Here is a 15,785-nt window from a genome sequence, read left to right on the forward strand (position 1 = left end):
CCTTTTGGTTGCATAACATGATTCATATCTTCGCAATCCATTTCAAAGCTTTGGGTGTCATCATCATTACTTACTTCATTTCCAACACCAAAATGAGCACTTAACTTGCCTTCAACATTTGCACCTAATGTAACAAGGTGTGCAATACAAAAATCATAAGTTTCTTCAGTTTCAGCAGCTCTACTTGCTAGTGCTCTAAATGTTGTCATCAATGTCTTATACTACAAGGCTTGTTGGAATTTCACATCTACTTGAATGTCATTCCTCTTAATGTCCTTCACAGTTTCGGCTCTTGCTTGTTTGGTCCACCTCTTTAGAATGTATTGTGGAGGAACCTCTTTCATCTTCAATATGTCTCTAATAACCTTCAATGAGTGACAACACAAGATTTCTTCCCTTTCAAACTCTGTACAATTACAACTGAAAGAGCCATCCCTCCCCATCTTCAATTTCCTTGCATGTTTGTTAGCAACATCAACAACTGTGTAAATGGTACGAGCATCGCCATATTCAATTGCTTCTATGTCTGATTCAATGGATCGAAAGTACTCATTTTGAAATTTCTCAAATATCTTTTTTGTGTAGACATTACCCATTTGAATTAACATTCTTATTGTTGCTTTCACCTTTGGCAACCTTTGGCACAAAGCATATCCTACTTCTAACTCCTTGCATCGCTTCTCGTAAAGTACCCTTTTGAAATGCATGAAGAATTCATTTAAGTTAAAATCAGAACGAATGTAATCCTTCAAAAAAAGCATTAAAAGATTCATTAAGCTGTGTGATACTCATTCCCGCAGCCCATGTTGATCTAACATATGGCCAACCCCATTTTTCTTTTACCACAAAAGTCAATTTCAACCAATGGTTTTCACGCACATCATATTTATCAAGCATTTCCGCCCACTCTAACTTCCATTGATTTGCATCTTCAATGTCAAAGAAGAATTTATTTAGTAAACCCTTTACCCCCTTATCTTAGAACAAACAATTAACATGTTTTAATGCATTTTGCATCAAATGCCAATTACACAATCGGTGACTTGTGTCAGGCATAACGATAGGTATGGCTTTAGCCATTATAGCATCTTGATTGCTGAACAAAGTTTTTGGTGCCTTTCTTGACATAGCCTCTAGAAAATTTTCAAACAACCATACAAACGATTCGGCGGTCTCATCATACAACAATGTTGCACCAAATATAACTGTTTCCCTATGATGGCTGAATCCCACAAAAGATGCAAAGGGTCTATGTTCTTTGTTTAACTTGCAAGTCGTATCAAATGTGACAACATCACCAAATTGGGCATAATCCACGATCATTTGTGCATCGGCCCAAAACATATTGGTTATTTGCTCCTCATTATCTAATTGAAAAGCATAAAAGAAGGAAGGATTCTGCAAAGATTTTTCTTTAAAGTATTGCAACACATTGCCTACTTCCTCATATGTTAAACTTTGTTGTCTTTTGGTTCTCAAATAATTTTTTTGATCTAATTTTGTAAACCCAAGACATTGCCTCCCACCAGCTTCCTTACCCATGAGTTCAAAAGACTGGCCTAAACGAAGACCAGATTGTGCCGCCAAATCTAACTCAATTGCTTGGGTAGTCGATATCTTTCTTTGTGATGGCAACGTGTGGGCACACTCTGGTGATACAAGATCATGGTTATGTTTTTCTTTGAAATTAGTCACAACAAATCTCCCAGTACCCTCATCTAATTTAACATAAAGTCGAGCCTCACAACCAGTCCTAGTTTCAGCTCTAGGATTTTTTGCCAATGGGTCTCGTTTGTCAACCTTCCGAAATCCCTCCTTGTTGCAAACCAAAAGTCTACAAATAAGTTGGTTAGTGAACTTGTTCTTCCTACAAAAATCCCTTCTTATGCTAAACCCGATTCTTCCTCCATATGTATTATAAAAACCATACACACTTTGTTCAGAATCAAATGTCATTCCATGTTTTGGCTTCCAAGCACAATCATTCTCAGGTTCCATATCCATATTAAAATGCAACTGAAAACCCATATAAATAAAATCTTAGCTACATAAATAATATATTTATTTCATAGACAAAAGAAAACAAGAACAAATCAATTAAAGTGTCTAAGAAATGAGAACTACACAAAAGTTATGCAATTAAGATCAAATAATAAATCAATTAAAGAGACAAAAGGTATGCAATTAAGATCAAATAAGAAATCAATTAAACTAGAAACAAGAAATGAGAACCATATGGCCAGCCCCAATTAAGATCAAATAATAAATTAATTAAACTATATAATCCCAAACTCCAACTACTTGGTTCTCCTTCAAGTGTCTAAGAAAAGGTATGCAAGCCAAGTACCTTTGGTAACAATGATTCATAGGCAACAAGAGTCGTTTAGTTTTGGGTTGGGTCACTACACAGGGTTTGGCAATCCTATTGTAGCTCAACGGATACAAAATAGCATAAAAATACAATTTGTCACCTTTAACACTGAAATTGAATGTATAACAAGTGAATTGCATGTATAACAAATAAAAATACAAAATATTAAATCAATTATAACAAGTGAATTTTTTTATCTGTCTATAGGTTCACATGAAATTGAATGTATTTCATTGACACAGTATTTTTAACACTGAAAAACCATTGAAATACACAATGTTGATTGTATACCATTGAATGCATTTCATTGGATGTATTTTTAACATTGAATGTATTTCACTGGTACACATTTGATTCTGAACAATCATACAAATAAACAATATTTTTAACACTGAAATACCATTGACAGTGTAAATTGAATGTATTTCATTGTTATTACAGACATACAATGAAGACTATGTTTTGTTTTGTTTCAATTTCTGTCTCTGTAATTGCAGACAGAGACAATGAGGTTAGTCTTCAGCCTATACAGTGTAATTACAATGAGGTTAGTCTTCAGCCTCATTGCAATTACAGACAGAGACAATGAGGTCAGTCTTCAGACATCAATGTTATTACAGACATCAATGGATTCGGTTTGGGGAGTGACGGCAAACCAATTACAGAGACAGAGACAATGGAGACTAACATTTGGTCGCTGTAGCGAGGGTCTGCCGGTGAGGTGGAGGAGAAGAGCATGATGGCTCTGGTTTGCCAAGTAGACAAAATCTGTAACGGCGTCGAGAGTGTTTCCCCGTCGTCGGATCTACAACGGCTGAGACTGGGTCGCCGGTGAGGGTGGATTCGACGGAGAAGAAGGAATTAGTGTGTTTTTGTGAGTGTGATTCCAAACCAAAATCTGTAGAACCAAAATCTGTGTAGGCTCTGTTCTGTGTCTTTGGGTGGAAAGAAAATGAAAATTCAATTTCTTTATTTATTTTTTATTTTTTTATTTTTTTTATGGCCTTTGCTCAGCCGTTGCAAGGAGGATTGCAAGGAAGGCTTGCAAGGAGGGGATCCAGACTCGTTTGGAGGATCAAGAATCCTCTCCTCTAGTCTAGAGTAGAAGGTGTGAAATGGTGATTTCTATGTTTTTAAAAGAGTATTTGTAATAAGCTCTTTAAAATAGATACGTTGATTATTATTTATTATTTCCTCCATCAAAATAGTTTTTTTTTTTTTTTTGAGAACTTAACTTTTTTTAGTACAATTATTGTACTTAGAAATATTTTAATCTTTTAAAATTACTTTTTGATAGTATATTTTTTTAAGAATATCAATTATCATAATTGTATTTTTTGTGTTATTAATGAATTTTAAAAAAAATAAGAAATTCATATTATTTTAGTCCTTAATTTTTGAAAAGAGACTAATATTTTGGGACAATAAAAAATAGAATAAAGGATTAATATTTTAGGACGGAGGGAGTAACTATTTTAATAAAAGTTTTTTAAATTAGTTATATTTGGAGAGTTTTAAAATATTCTTTGTACAGTTTAAGTAAATAAATAAGTAAAATAAAGAGCAGTGTTAAAGCACATAAATAAAAATTTAATTAGATAAAATAAAAAGCATTCATTTTTTATACTTTAGCAATAAAAACTAAAAGGTAGTGTTGGAGTTACTCTAATAATTAAGTTGTTGCCTAACGTGTAAAATTCAAGTAAATAAAAATAAAATAAAAAAATAATAAAGGTATTGTTGACATCATATTTTAATTTTCATGTCGATTATGGCCAATTAATTGTGATCAAATCTAATCTTATTGTGGTCTGTCAATTCAAATTATTAAATATAATAACTATATATTCTGTCTATCATACATGTCATATTATATTTATTAACATATTTAGATTTCTCTCCTTTTATATAAAGGAGTCTTGTATGCATTGTTATAATATTCAATATAATATTCTCTTTCTCTCTCTTACATATTGTAACATCGTATCAGAGTTATAGATTAAGCTCTTGATGTTCTTTGCCTTACTGGCGGGCAGCAACTTTGCTTTGGCCGCCTGCCGAATCTCAGCACATTCCACTGCTATATTTTCCTTTCAGTCGCATTTCTTGATGATCTCCTTTGTTTGCTGGTTTATTTCTATCCCAAATATCTCTATCATATTTTTTTTACTCGCAAAATTTTATTTTATTTTTGGGTGTGCTTTTGCTCCACCCTGTCTTTCCTTTTACTTCAAATAAGTTATGTGTGTGTCACATTTGCTGGTTGGACACCCGTTCTTCTTCTACAACGGTCCAACATGACCATACACTGTCTCCTGCATTAACTTTGACATTTGATCTATCTCAAGCACCCTTGCGCTCTCATTTGAACTTTGCAATCTATTTACCTCGGATCTATCCATGTTTTATTTATTTTTTAGTTCTGTTTCATGTTTAGTTTCTCTCTCTAAACTTAAATTGGTATCCTTACTTGAATTTGAGGGAGTGTTAAATATAATAATTATATATTTTGTCTATCATATATGTTATATTATATTCATTATCATATTTAGATTTTTCTCCTCTTATATAAAAGAGTTTTGTATATATTATTACAATATTTAATATAATATTCTCTTTCTCTCTCTTAGATATTATAACACAAATCATAAATTATTTTTTTTTAAAGTGATTATGACCATATTATTATTATTATGCAAGTCATATCTTAATAGGAAAATGTTATGGATCTCAAATGGATTACCAAATATTTTATCAAATCTTTCACATGGGTGTGAGACCTACAAACTTCATATGTATGTAGGTCCCACACCTATATGAAAGATTTGATAGAACATTTGATAATTTGATTGGGGCCTCTAACATAACTCATCTCAATAACATATTGTTTGCACCCATTTTGTAAATTGTCTGTCGATATAAGCAAAGCAAGCCATGAGTGACACATGATGGTGGTCTTGACAAATCATGAGTTTCAAATTGAATGGCAAAAAAAGAGCACAAATACGACACAGTTATGGTCAATTGATAATGTGCAAATTTTAAGGAAATGGAGAAAATAATCTTTCGAAAAAGTAGAGGAAGTTACTATATTGAATGATACGTGACTTTGATCAATAGGCAAAAGTGGTGACTGTTTATGATAAACATTGTAGAAGATGGCACATGAATTAAGAAAGCTGTTTTTGAGAGTCTTTGCCTATAAATAAGAAAAAGAAAACAATCAAATCAAATCATTTATACATCGTGATATTAGTTTCTAATTAGGAATAGTCAAATTAGTAATTATAAGAGTAAATCAGTGATAACTTTTTTCAACTCCTATTTCTTTTCTTCTATCAAATTGATGTATTTTTTAATTTTTATTCTTGTTTAAGTTCATGTAACTTGTAACAAGTGATAATTTATTTAAATGATACATATTCTATTTTGTTCTAGTTTTTCTTCTTCATTTAACTACTTCTAAAGAAATCTTTAATCTGTTTAAGGTATAAAACTCAACTAAAGTTTGATCTTTTGTGTTTGTTAAACTAAATTTTTACTAATAGATATTGATAGCATAATAGGTATTAAATCAACCGAAAAGACATGATATATGACTTTAATAGACCTGTTTAAAACTTTGTTTTAGATAATAGTATAGATAATTAGTGTTTCTATATGTAAATGCATGTATTATATAAATATTTGTTTAATATAGATTTTTTTCATAATTTAATTTATGTGTAAAATAAAATTGTATTAACCTTTATTAATGTGTGATAACTACTAAGTGAGATTAAAAGGTAATTTAGGAATATAAATTTTCACTTGGCATATGTATACGCAAGACTTCAAGATACTAAGGCAAGTCTTTAGATAGATAAAGATTCAGCAATGATTCATACCAATAATTTTGGTGCTCTAATGGAGCACTAATGACATGGCAATAAATAAAAAAAATAAAATAAAAATAAACCAAGACCAAAACATCACATCAGTGTGGGTGGAGCCAATTGCCAACTCATTAGAGCTACCTTTAAAGCTCAAAAATTAGAGCTCCAAAGTATTTTTCGTAAAGATCTAATTGTTTCCGCAATAGCAAAGCTTAATGCCAAATCAGGTCAAACATCCCCAAAACTAGTCACAGGATTTTAGATTGAATTTTTTTTCAAGTTATGCTATGACTTTGAACGAATTTGAGAGACTCGTAAGAATAAATGATCACTAGTTGGAACATAAATACTATAAATAATATTTTTTTTATTATAAAAATACTCCTATTATAAATTAACTTTTAATTCAAAATTTAAAATCATATGCATTTTTTTTATTATTTATTTTTTTGGGGTTAACATTAAGAAGTTGTAAGATATTAACTTATCTATATAAAATAACAAAAATCTTACTTTTTAAACGTATCACTAAAAATGGCAAAAAGAAAAAAATTATTATAAGAAAATCATAAAGTTAGATTACTTACCATAATTACTCACTCTCCTTTTAGTAGCAGTGAACCCACGCTATACACACCACGAAATGTATTTTTTATTTATTAACATTTTTTTTTTTTGGTTGTGTATTCTATAAAAGTGCAAATTGAAATATCAACAAATTCATTTACATCTGTTTGATTTGCTCTTAATTTATTAGCTTGCATTCTTCCAAGATGATCCCAACTAAGATAGATTCTAAAAATAATTACGACTCAAATAGTCAATTATAGCTAATATATAGCACCAAGGATCCTCTAGAGTGAGAGAAGCTAGAGAGCGAGAGAGAGACTCTGAAATGTTTCTATATTTGTTATCATTTACAAAGAGAATGAAGTCTCTCTTTATAGAGAGAAATATGGGCATTGGATACCAAAAAACCCACTACCACCGAAAGCATAAAGTGAAGCTATACAATTAACAATTACACCGAAAGCATAAAGTAAAGCTATACAATTAATAATTATAAAGCTAAAGCTATTCTAATTAACAAGTAATTAACAAGTATATACTAACAGCCCCCCGTAAACTCAAGGAGGGAAAGCATCAACCAAGTTGAGTTTGGAAACAAGATCATTGAAGCGGCCAAGAGGAAGAGCCTTAGTGAAGAGATCAGCGGGTTGATCGACTGAAGCAATAAGAAGAAGATGAACAGTTCCACAGGTAACATGCTGGCGAATGAAATGACAATCAATCTCAATATGTTTGGTGCGATCATGAAAAACATCATTGTGAGCAATCTGAATGGCACTCTGATTGTCACAGTAGAGAGGGATAGGAGCAGATGAAGAAACACCCATATCAGCAAGGAGCCAGCGAAGCCAGAGAAGTTCCTGAGTAGTATCAGCAAGAGCTCGGTATTCAGCTTCGGTGCTAGAGCGGGCAGTGAGGGATTGTTTTTTGCTACGCCAAGCAAGAAGAGAATCCCCTAAGAAGAAACAGAATCCCGTGGTGGAGCGTCGATCCGTAGGATCCCCAGCCCAATCAGCATCGGAAAAGGCACGTAGGTCAAGAGAGGAAGAAGCCGAGAAGTGAAGACCATGGAACATAGTGCCTTTGAGGTAGCGAAGGATGCGGAGTAGAGCAGTATAGAGGGGAGTGCGAGGAGCCGACATGTACTGATTGACAATGTGAACAGCATAGGCAATGTCAGGACGAGTGACTGTGAGATAGACAAGACTACCGACGAGCTGGCGATAAAGAGTAGCATCAGAGAGAAGAGTCCCATCGAGAGGAGTGAGACGAATCTGAGGATCAACCGGAGTAGAGGCAGTTTTGCAATCAGTAAGACCAGCACGAGCCAGAAGATCGGATGCATATTTGGCCTGGGACAAATAGGAACCAGTAGAATCATGAGAGACTTCAAGGCCTAAGAAGTAGTTAAGAGTACCAAGGTCCTTCATCTCAAACTGTTGGTGGAGAAATTGTTTGAGGTGGAGAATACCAGCTTTATCATTACCAGTGATAATCATATCATCCACATACAGAAGAAGAAGAGTAGTACCATGAGAAGTAGTCCGTATAAAAAGAGCAGAGTCATAGGAGCTAGAGGTAAATCCGAAGTCATGAATGGCAGAACTGAACTTAGCAAACCAAGCACGAGGCGCTTGCTTGAGACCATAGAGAGCACGCTGTAGTTTGCAAACCTGATGAGGTTGAAAAGTGGACCCAGGTGGAGGTTGCATTTAGACCTCCTCAAGAAGATGACCATTGAGGAAAGCATTTTTGACATCCATCTGAAAGAGCCCCCAGTGGCGAGCAGTAGCAACAGCAAGTAAACTGCGAACAGAGGTAAGCCGAGCAACAGGAGAGAATGTCTCCTCATAATCAATGCCATATTCTTGGTTGAAACCCTTGGCAACAAGACGAGCTTTGTAGCGTTCAATAGAGCCATTAGAATGTGTTTTGATTTTGTAAACCCATTTGCAGCCGATCGCAGTCTTGCCAGGAGGAAGATCAACAAGATCCCAAGTATGAGCTTTGTCCAAGGCATGGAGTTCATCAGTCATAGCTTGCTGCCAAAGAGGATTAGTACAAGCCTCACGATAGGAGGTAGGTTCATAAGTAGAGAAGGCAGCAGATCCAACAATATAATCACGAAGATGGATAGGAGGTTGAGTTACCCGGCGTGGTCGACCCGTAGGAGGATCGGTGGGAGGAAGAGCCGGTGGAGAAGGAGGTGTGGCAACAAGAGGTAGACCTTCAGGTAGAGCAGGCTGGACAGGATCAGGGGTGAGCAAGGGCGTCTCGATGGAGGAAGAACCTGTATCAAAATCAGCAGAGAAAAGATCGATGGAAGGATTAGTAAACAGTGCAGTAGTGGAAAGTCCGGGTAAGTGAAAGGAGGATAGCGAGGAAAACATTTGGTGTTCCCAGAAAACGACATGGCGGGAGATACGAAGACGTTTAGAGAGAGGATCCCAACAGCGAAAGCCTTTATGTTCAATGCCATACCCAAGAAAGCAACAAAGACGAGAGCGAGGTTCAAGCTTGGTGTGTTCATGGGATTGAAGTAGAACAAAACAGGCAGAGCCAAAAACCCGGAGATTGGCGTAAGGAGGGGGAGTGCCATGCAGACGTTCAAAGGGAGTTTGATTATGGATGACAGGGGTAGGAGCACAGTTGATAGTGTAAACAGCAGTGAGGGCAGCTTTTCCCCAAAAGTTTTCAGGGCAGGAAGAAGAGAGAAGGAGAGCGCGAGTAGTGTCAAGAATATGCCTATGTTTCCGTTCAGCGCGGCCATTTTGTTGGGACGTGCCAGCACAGGAACGATGAGGCAGTGTACCATGATGCTGAAGAAAGGAAAGGAAATCTGAATCCCGATATTCCATAGCATTGTCAAAGCGAAAAATTTTGATGGCTTTGGAGAATTGGGTGAACCATTTGTGCAAATCGATAATAAATGTGTTTAAGTTCAGACCTATTTTTCATGAGAAAAAGCCAAGTAAACCGGGAAAAATCATCAATAAAAATAACAAAATAGCGAGATCCCCCCATAGTAGTAGTAGGGGAGGGCCCCCAAATATCCGAATGTATAAGATCAAAAGGGGCAAGAGAAACAGAAGTACTCTTATTAAAGGATAAAGCAGGTTGTTTGGCAAGTTGACAGGGTATACAATCGAAATTATCAGGAATTACATGACCCAACTGTCCACTAGAAACCAAAGACCTTAAGCGAGTAATAGAAATATGCCCTAAGCGACAATGCCAAAGATGAAAGGGAGATAATGAGGAAGTAGATGTAGGAGCAGCAATCTGAGGAGAGGCAGGAACATGAAGGTGAATGAGTTCATAGAGACGTCCATGCTTACGGCCGATCCCAATAGTCTGCCCCGTCTGAGGGTCCTGTACCAAACAATCAGTAGCAGAAAATGTGACAGTTAGACCAAGTTCACATAATTGACCAATGGAAATAAGGTTTAAGGTAAGAGCAGGGATATGATAAACGTGAGGTATAGATAAAGAAGAGGTGGAAACAGTACCAACATGACGAACAGACATGAGGGAACCATCAGCAGTATGTATTGAGGGAATATGAGGAGATGAAGATAAGGAAGAAAAGATAGTAGAACTGGAGGTCATATGATTACAACAGGCAGAGTCAAAATACCAAGAAGAGTTACCTGGGATTACAGACAAAGCAGTAGGAGGAGGTGTACCAGATGAGGAGAGAAGTTGTTTGAGCATGGCCTCTACATCCGTTGGAGAAAAGTGAGGGGTAGATGGAGCAGGTGACTCAGAGAACCCTGCAGAGGTGGCAGTGTCAGTGTGATGAGACTGATTCCCGGAAGCAGCAGCAGCAGTGTGATAAGACTGATTCCCGGAAGCAGAAGTAGCAGTGTGATGAGACTGGTTGCCGGAACGATGAAAGCTTCCCCGGGAAGAGCCACCGCGAGAGGAGTGGCTATTGGAGGATGAGCGAGATGGATTGCGAAAACAATCCTGTTGCAGATGACCAGGACCAAGTTTGTTGCAGTAGCGGCAGGATCTGAGGAGGCAATTGACCAGGAGATGGGTTGAAGGAAGGCCCCGATTCTGACAATAGAGGCAAGCAGTGGTCCGCTGGGTAAATGATGGCCGGGACGGAGGAGTGGCAAGAACAGAGTCCACATGATGAGTTTGAAGAGTACCTAGACGAGTCTCCTCTGATAGCAACTCAGAAATGGCTTGTTCAAGAGTGGGCAAGGGATGGCGATGAAGCAGAGAGGCACGGACGGGCTCAAAAGAGGGGGTAAGAGCCATGAGAAATTGCACCAACCTTTGCTGGTTGCGATGGATAGTAAATAAAACGGCATCTTCGGGGTCATGCCAAGCTGGTTCTGAAAGAGCAAGCTGATCCCAAACAGAGTATATTTGAGAAAGGAAGTCATTAATGGACTGAGTGGATTCTTGGCGCATGCGGTGAAGTTGGTTCTGAAGTTGATATTGATGGGCAAGACCAGTAGTCTGGTATCGTTCTTTCAAAAAATCCCAGATGTCTTTCGCAAGAGTAGTTACAGAGTCAAGCTGAAAGCGGCCAAATTGAAGACTGATAGAGGTAACAGAGGTATTACGAAACCAGGTAATGATTTGGTAATTCTTACTGTCCCATTCCTCAAGTCGGTCTTCATATGTAGCAGTATGAACAGGAGTTTCAGTAGTGGCACTGTCTTTTACTGGTTTAGCCACATCCCCGGTGACAATTCGCCAGAGCTTCTTGCCTTTGAGGAAAGAGGACATGGCTTGGGCCCACAGAACATAGTTTGAACCATTTAAAATGACGGAAATGGGATGGGAGGCATCATGACGATCCATAATACTAGTTGAGTAGGGTTAAAGTAATAGGAATAGACCCGTAGGAGCAAAATTAGGTAAAACATAGTGTACCAGTGAGTCCGGAAGGTCGAAAATAGCAAGGAAAGGTATGCTGGACAGAGATGATGTCAGCAGTGATGTCAGCGGCTCACGTTAGCAGAGTGTAGGGAGGAGCACGTTAGCAGGTAGGCGACGGCGCACGGTAGCAGACAGGCGCAGGCGCGGCGCACGTTAGCTGGTTTGGCGCACGCGGGTGCGCACTAGCGAAGTGGTGCACGAGACGCGTACGGTAGCAGGCGCGGCGTATGGGAGCCGCGGACGTGTGGGCGCGTGGCGGAAGTGAGCGACAGCAGATGGCGCGTGTGGGCGCGTGTGAGAGTGGTGGCGGAAGTGTTGACGCGCAGAGGATAAGGGCGGCGCGTGGGGGCGCGTGTTAGGTTTTCTGAGAACGGGCTTGGTGTCGTTGGAATCAGGAGAAAATTTCGAACAGTTTGATGTAGTGTGCCACTGTATACGGGACTAAAAAATTGCCAGAAATGTAATACTGGGCTCTGATACCATGAAAGATTAGTTTGAGAGAGTGAGAGAAGCTAGAGAGCGAGAGAGAGACTGTGAAATGTTTCTATATTTGTTATCATTTACAAAGAGAATGAAGTCTCTCTTTATAGAGAGAAATATGGGCATTGGATACCAAAAAACCCACTACCACCGAAAGCATAAAGTGAAGCTATACAATTAACAATTACACCGAAAGCATAAAGTAAAGCTATACAATTAATAATTATAAAGCTAAAGCTATTCTAATTAACAAGTAATTAACAAGTATATACTAACAATTACAAAAAGTTTTCCTTGAACATATCATTATTATCAAAATATTAAACTTCAAAATAATATAACTTTTGATATAGATATCGGTTTTTAATAAAATTAATATTTTTAAAATTCTCTTATCAAGATCTATCAAATAAGATTCATGTTGACTATAAAATTCTTTAAAAAAAATTATTACCATCAAAATTGATGTAAACAACAGTAACATGTTACTCTGACAATATTGTCCAAGAAAAAAAAATGAAGATATTTTATTTTATCTTTACTCAATTATGGAGTCTTTTGGGAACACATCAAAAAAGTCAGCTTCTTGGCTTTTTAGTTTTTCAAAAATGTCTAAGAACCCCTTTTTTTTCCACCCCCTTTGACCCCCTCTCTCTTTCATTGGTTGAATTTTCTTTTTTTTTTTTTTTTTTTTGTTTCCCTTGTCCTCCAATCACTACCTGCCACATGTATGTGGGGGGTGGTGGGGGTGGTGATTGGAGAGGGTCTCCATCACTCCTCTTAGTTTTTTTAGTCAAAAAAGTCAGTTTTTTTTACCTAAAACAGCCCAGCTTTTTACCAAAAAAGCCACCAAAAAATTTAAAAAGTCAATTTTTTACCAACTTCCCAAAACACTTACGTATTTTATTCTTAGGGAGTTTATGAAGCAAAATAAATTAAGCTGTCTTTTTCATTAAACAAGGGTCCAATGGAAGAATTTTTGCTAAATTTTCCATGAGTCTAAGGAATTAACAAATCTAACTAGAATAGTATTCTAGCACTAACAAGTTATTTTTTGGAGAATAAATCGCAAAGCTTTATCTTGGAAAAATTAAAAACCATTTGTGTGGAAAAATTTTAAGTAGGACTAGATGGGTTAATGGTGTCAGCTTATGTGGCAAGAGCTCAAACAAAGGTGTCAATGAAATGATATGAATCACTGAGATTAACGGTGCTTTAGATTGAGTAATCCCAATGTGATAAGGAACTACCTAACATAATCCAATTAAGAAAGGAGCCCCATATTGAGAATAGTTTCTAGGCAAGTACATTCTTATATGGAAAAAGAAACCAAAATGAATGAATGACGAAACCTAAATCGATGAATGACACTACTATGACTTATTTTGAGAATTAAATTAAAAGTTGATTTTTTAATTTTTTTAATTTTCTTTTAAAAAAAAATATAAAAAATAAAAAAATAATATGACTTAAAAAAATCATAAAACATATAAATTGATTTTCAACCTTGTTTCCAAAATAATCAATATAAAGGCTCAATAGCTTTCAGTATTAGAGCAATTGGCAAGGGCTTTTGTGGCTATTTTAGTCACAAAAGACAAAATATACTATTTTAACCACAACAAATAAAACATCACATCCAACTCATAATCATTATACTCTTCTCTCATAAAAAAGCTAAAAAAGTCAAAAAACTCTTCCCAAATTAAGTTTTTTAGCCCAAGATAAAATAACTAAAAAAATTAAAAAGTTAAAAAATCAACCCACTTTCCAAACAGATGCTAAATATTCTTGAGTGAGTTGTTGACTTAGGCACTAGAGTGCCTGGTCATTTGACCGCACCACTAAGCAATTATGGAACTTGGTTTTGTTGGTGAAGATATTTGCGCATTCATATTTAATATGGGCGCTGCTACGGACCATAGTACGGCAGCACCCTCAGCACCCCCACCTCTACGTAGGGGGCTGCCAATGGAAAAGACAAAGAAAAAAAAAAAAAAAAACAGTTTTTGGCCAATCAAAACAGACCCCAAGCCCCCCCACTGGGGGTCTTATGCATTTTCCATTTAATATTCACAAAAAAAAAAATGATTGAAAACTCTAATGAAGAAGTTTTAATAAACTCTAATAGAAGTAAGTTTTATTGTGATGTGATATTTTGATCTTATTTTTTAATTTTTTTTATTCCTTGTCATATCATTAGAGTTTAATTAAAATTCTAAAATTAAAAAATGTATCATTGCTCTTAATATTCAGTGTCACTTCTCAACCTCAAGAAAAACAGTTCTCATCATCAACAATTTGGTATGATTTTTTACCCGCATAATATGATTTATTCAAAATGAGATAAACTACTAAAACTTGGAGTGCTAAATCACAGGAAGAACGAAAGATGGGAAGTAAGTGTAAAAGACTCTATCTAACAAGACAAGACACACCTAAAAAAAATGCGAAATTCAAAAGCCAAGGCTAGAAGATTAGGCTACCTTTATGCTATGTTTGGTTGGGGGATTTGGAAAGGGAAAGAGAAAATGTGTGTGAAACTAAGTAAAATATAGGCATGATTTATTCACATTTTACCTATCTTTTCCATTTTCCTTTCCAAATCCCTTTCCAAATCTCCCAACCAAACACAGTATTAATGTATTCCATACATCAATCACGAATCGATAACTAACATCAACTTTCCCAAGGCACTCCATTGCAGTGTTCACGTAATCCATCGGAATCAGTTCAATATCTGCCGCTATATTGTGTTTTGTCACAAAATCTATCATCTCTTGTGTCTCTTTCATGCCTCCAATGCAACTTTCAGCCGCTATCTTTCTCCCTATCATTGAAACATTGTGTTATTACATATCATTCGCGATTTGAAGAACTAATAAAGATTAAAGAGACTAAAAACATGGGCATGACATCCTAGAAATTAAGGCATCGATTAAGCCTTTCAATATATTTATGCTCAAGAAAAGTTAGGTACAAGAAATTCTAACACAAAAAATTACAACGAATACTCGCATAGTTTTTTTCTATGGTTATATTTTGTGTACGTAGAACTGCTATTTCTACCCACATTCCTCAAAACCAATTAGTTACGTTGAATGCTTACCCATGAGCAGAAGAAAGACTGCAGCTCAAGTGGCTTCTCTGGTGCAACAACCAAGATGAGTTTTCCATGGGACTTCAACAGGCCTACCAATGGTACAAGAGGGTGAGGTGCAGAGACAGTATCAATGATAAAGTCCATTGTGGCCATAACAGCCTATTTAAATTCAACCAAACAAAAAAAAAAAAAAAAAAAATCACCTAGTAGTGTTTTGGAAAGATAGTAAAAAGCTGACTTTTTGATTTTTTAGTTTTTTGGGTGATTTTTCTGGCAAAAAAACTGACTTTTTTGGCTTAAAAAACTAAAAAGTCAAAAAACTGGCTTTTTTTAACTTCTACCCAAAGTAATTATGATTACCTATGAACTTTTAATCATAACAACAATCGTAAAAAAATAGAATAAAAAGTGACCAAGAATCCCATTTATTAGTATAAATCGAGAATTTTATCCTTTGTGTGTGGGTAATTTTCTGACCACACTGCCC

At 36.1% G+C, this 15,785-nt stretch overlaps 1 protein-coding gene across 1 annotated transcript; it reads right to left on the reverse strand.

Moving 5' to 3' along the window:
* Nucleotides 1–221: 221 nt before the first annotated feature.
* Nucleotides 222–15,442, reverse strand: LOC114281691 (protein FAR1-RELATED SEQUENCE 5-like). Its single transcript, XM_082923853.1, has 7 exons — nt 15,292–15,442; nt 14,850–15,025; nt 5,475–5,570; nt 5,115–5,183; nt 1,032–2,016; nt 844–929; nt 222–746 (listed from the first exon to the last, which is right to left on the reverse strand). Exons 1-7 carry the CDS (start codon nt 15,440–15,442, stop codon nt 222–224), a joined length of 2,088 nt encoding a protein of 695 aa, XP_082779979.1.
* Between the last annotated feature and the right edge of the window lie 343 nt (nt 15,443–15,785).

Source organism: Camellia sinensis, chromosome 4, assembly GCF_055761805.1.
Source record: "Camellia sinensis isolate YWXY chromosome 4, ASM5576180v1, whole genome shotgun sequence".
NCBI classification, from domain to species: domain Eukaryota; kingdom Viridiplantae; phylum Streptophyta; class Magnoliopsida; order Ericales; family Theaceae; genus Camellia; species Camellia sinensis.

What these genes read in the sequence shown, in the direction of transcription:
- LOC114281691 (XM_082923853.1), bottom strand. Translation starts at nt 15,442, where the DNA reads ATGGACTTTATCATTGATACTGTCTCTGCACCTCACCCTCTTGTACCA. An exon ending in GTTATCGATTCGTGATTGAT is followed by an intron (nt 5,571 to 14,849) that starts GTATGGAATACA and finishes TCTTATTTATAG; the next exon opens with GCAAAGACTCTCAAAAACAG. An exon ending in TGACACAAGTCACCGATTGT is followed by an intron (nt 930 to 1,031) that starts GTAATTGGCATT and finishes TTGACATTGAAG; the next exon opens with ATGCAAATCAATGGAAGTTA.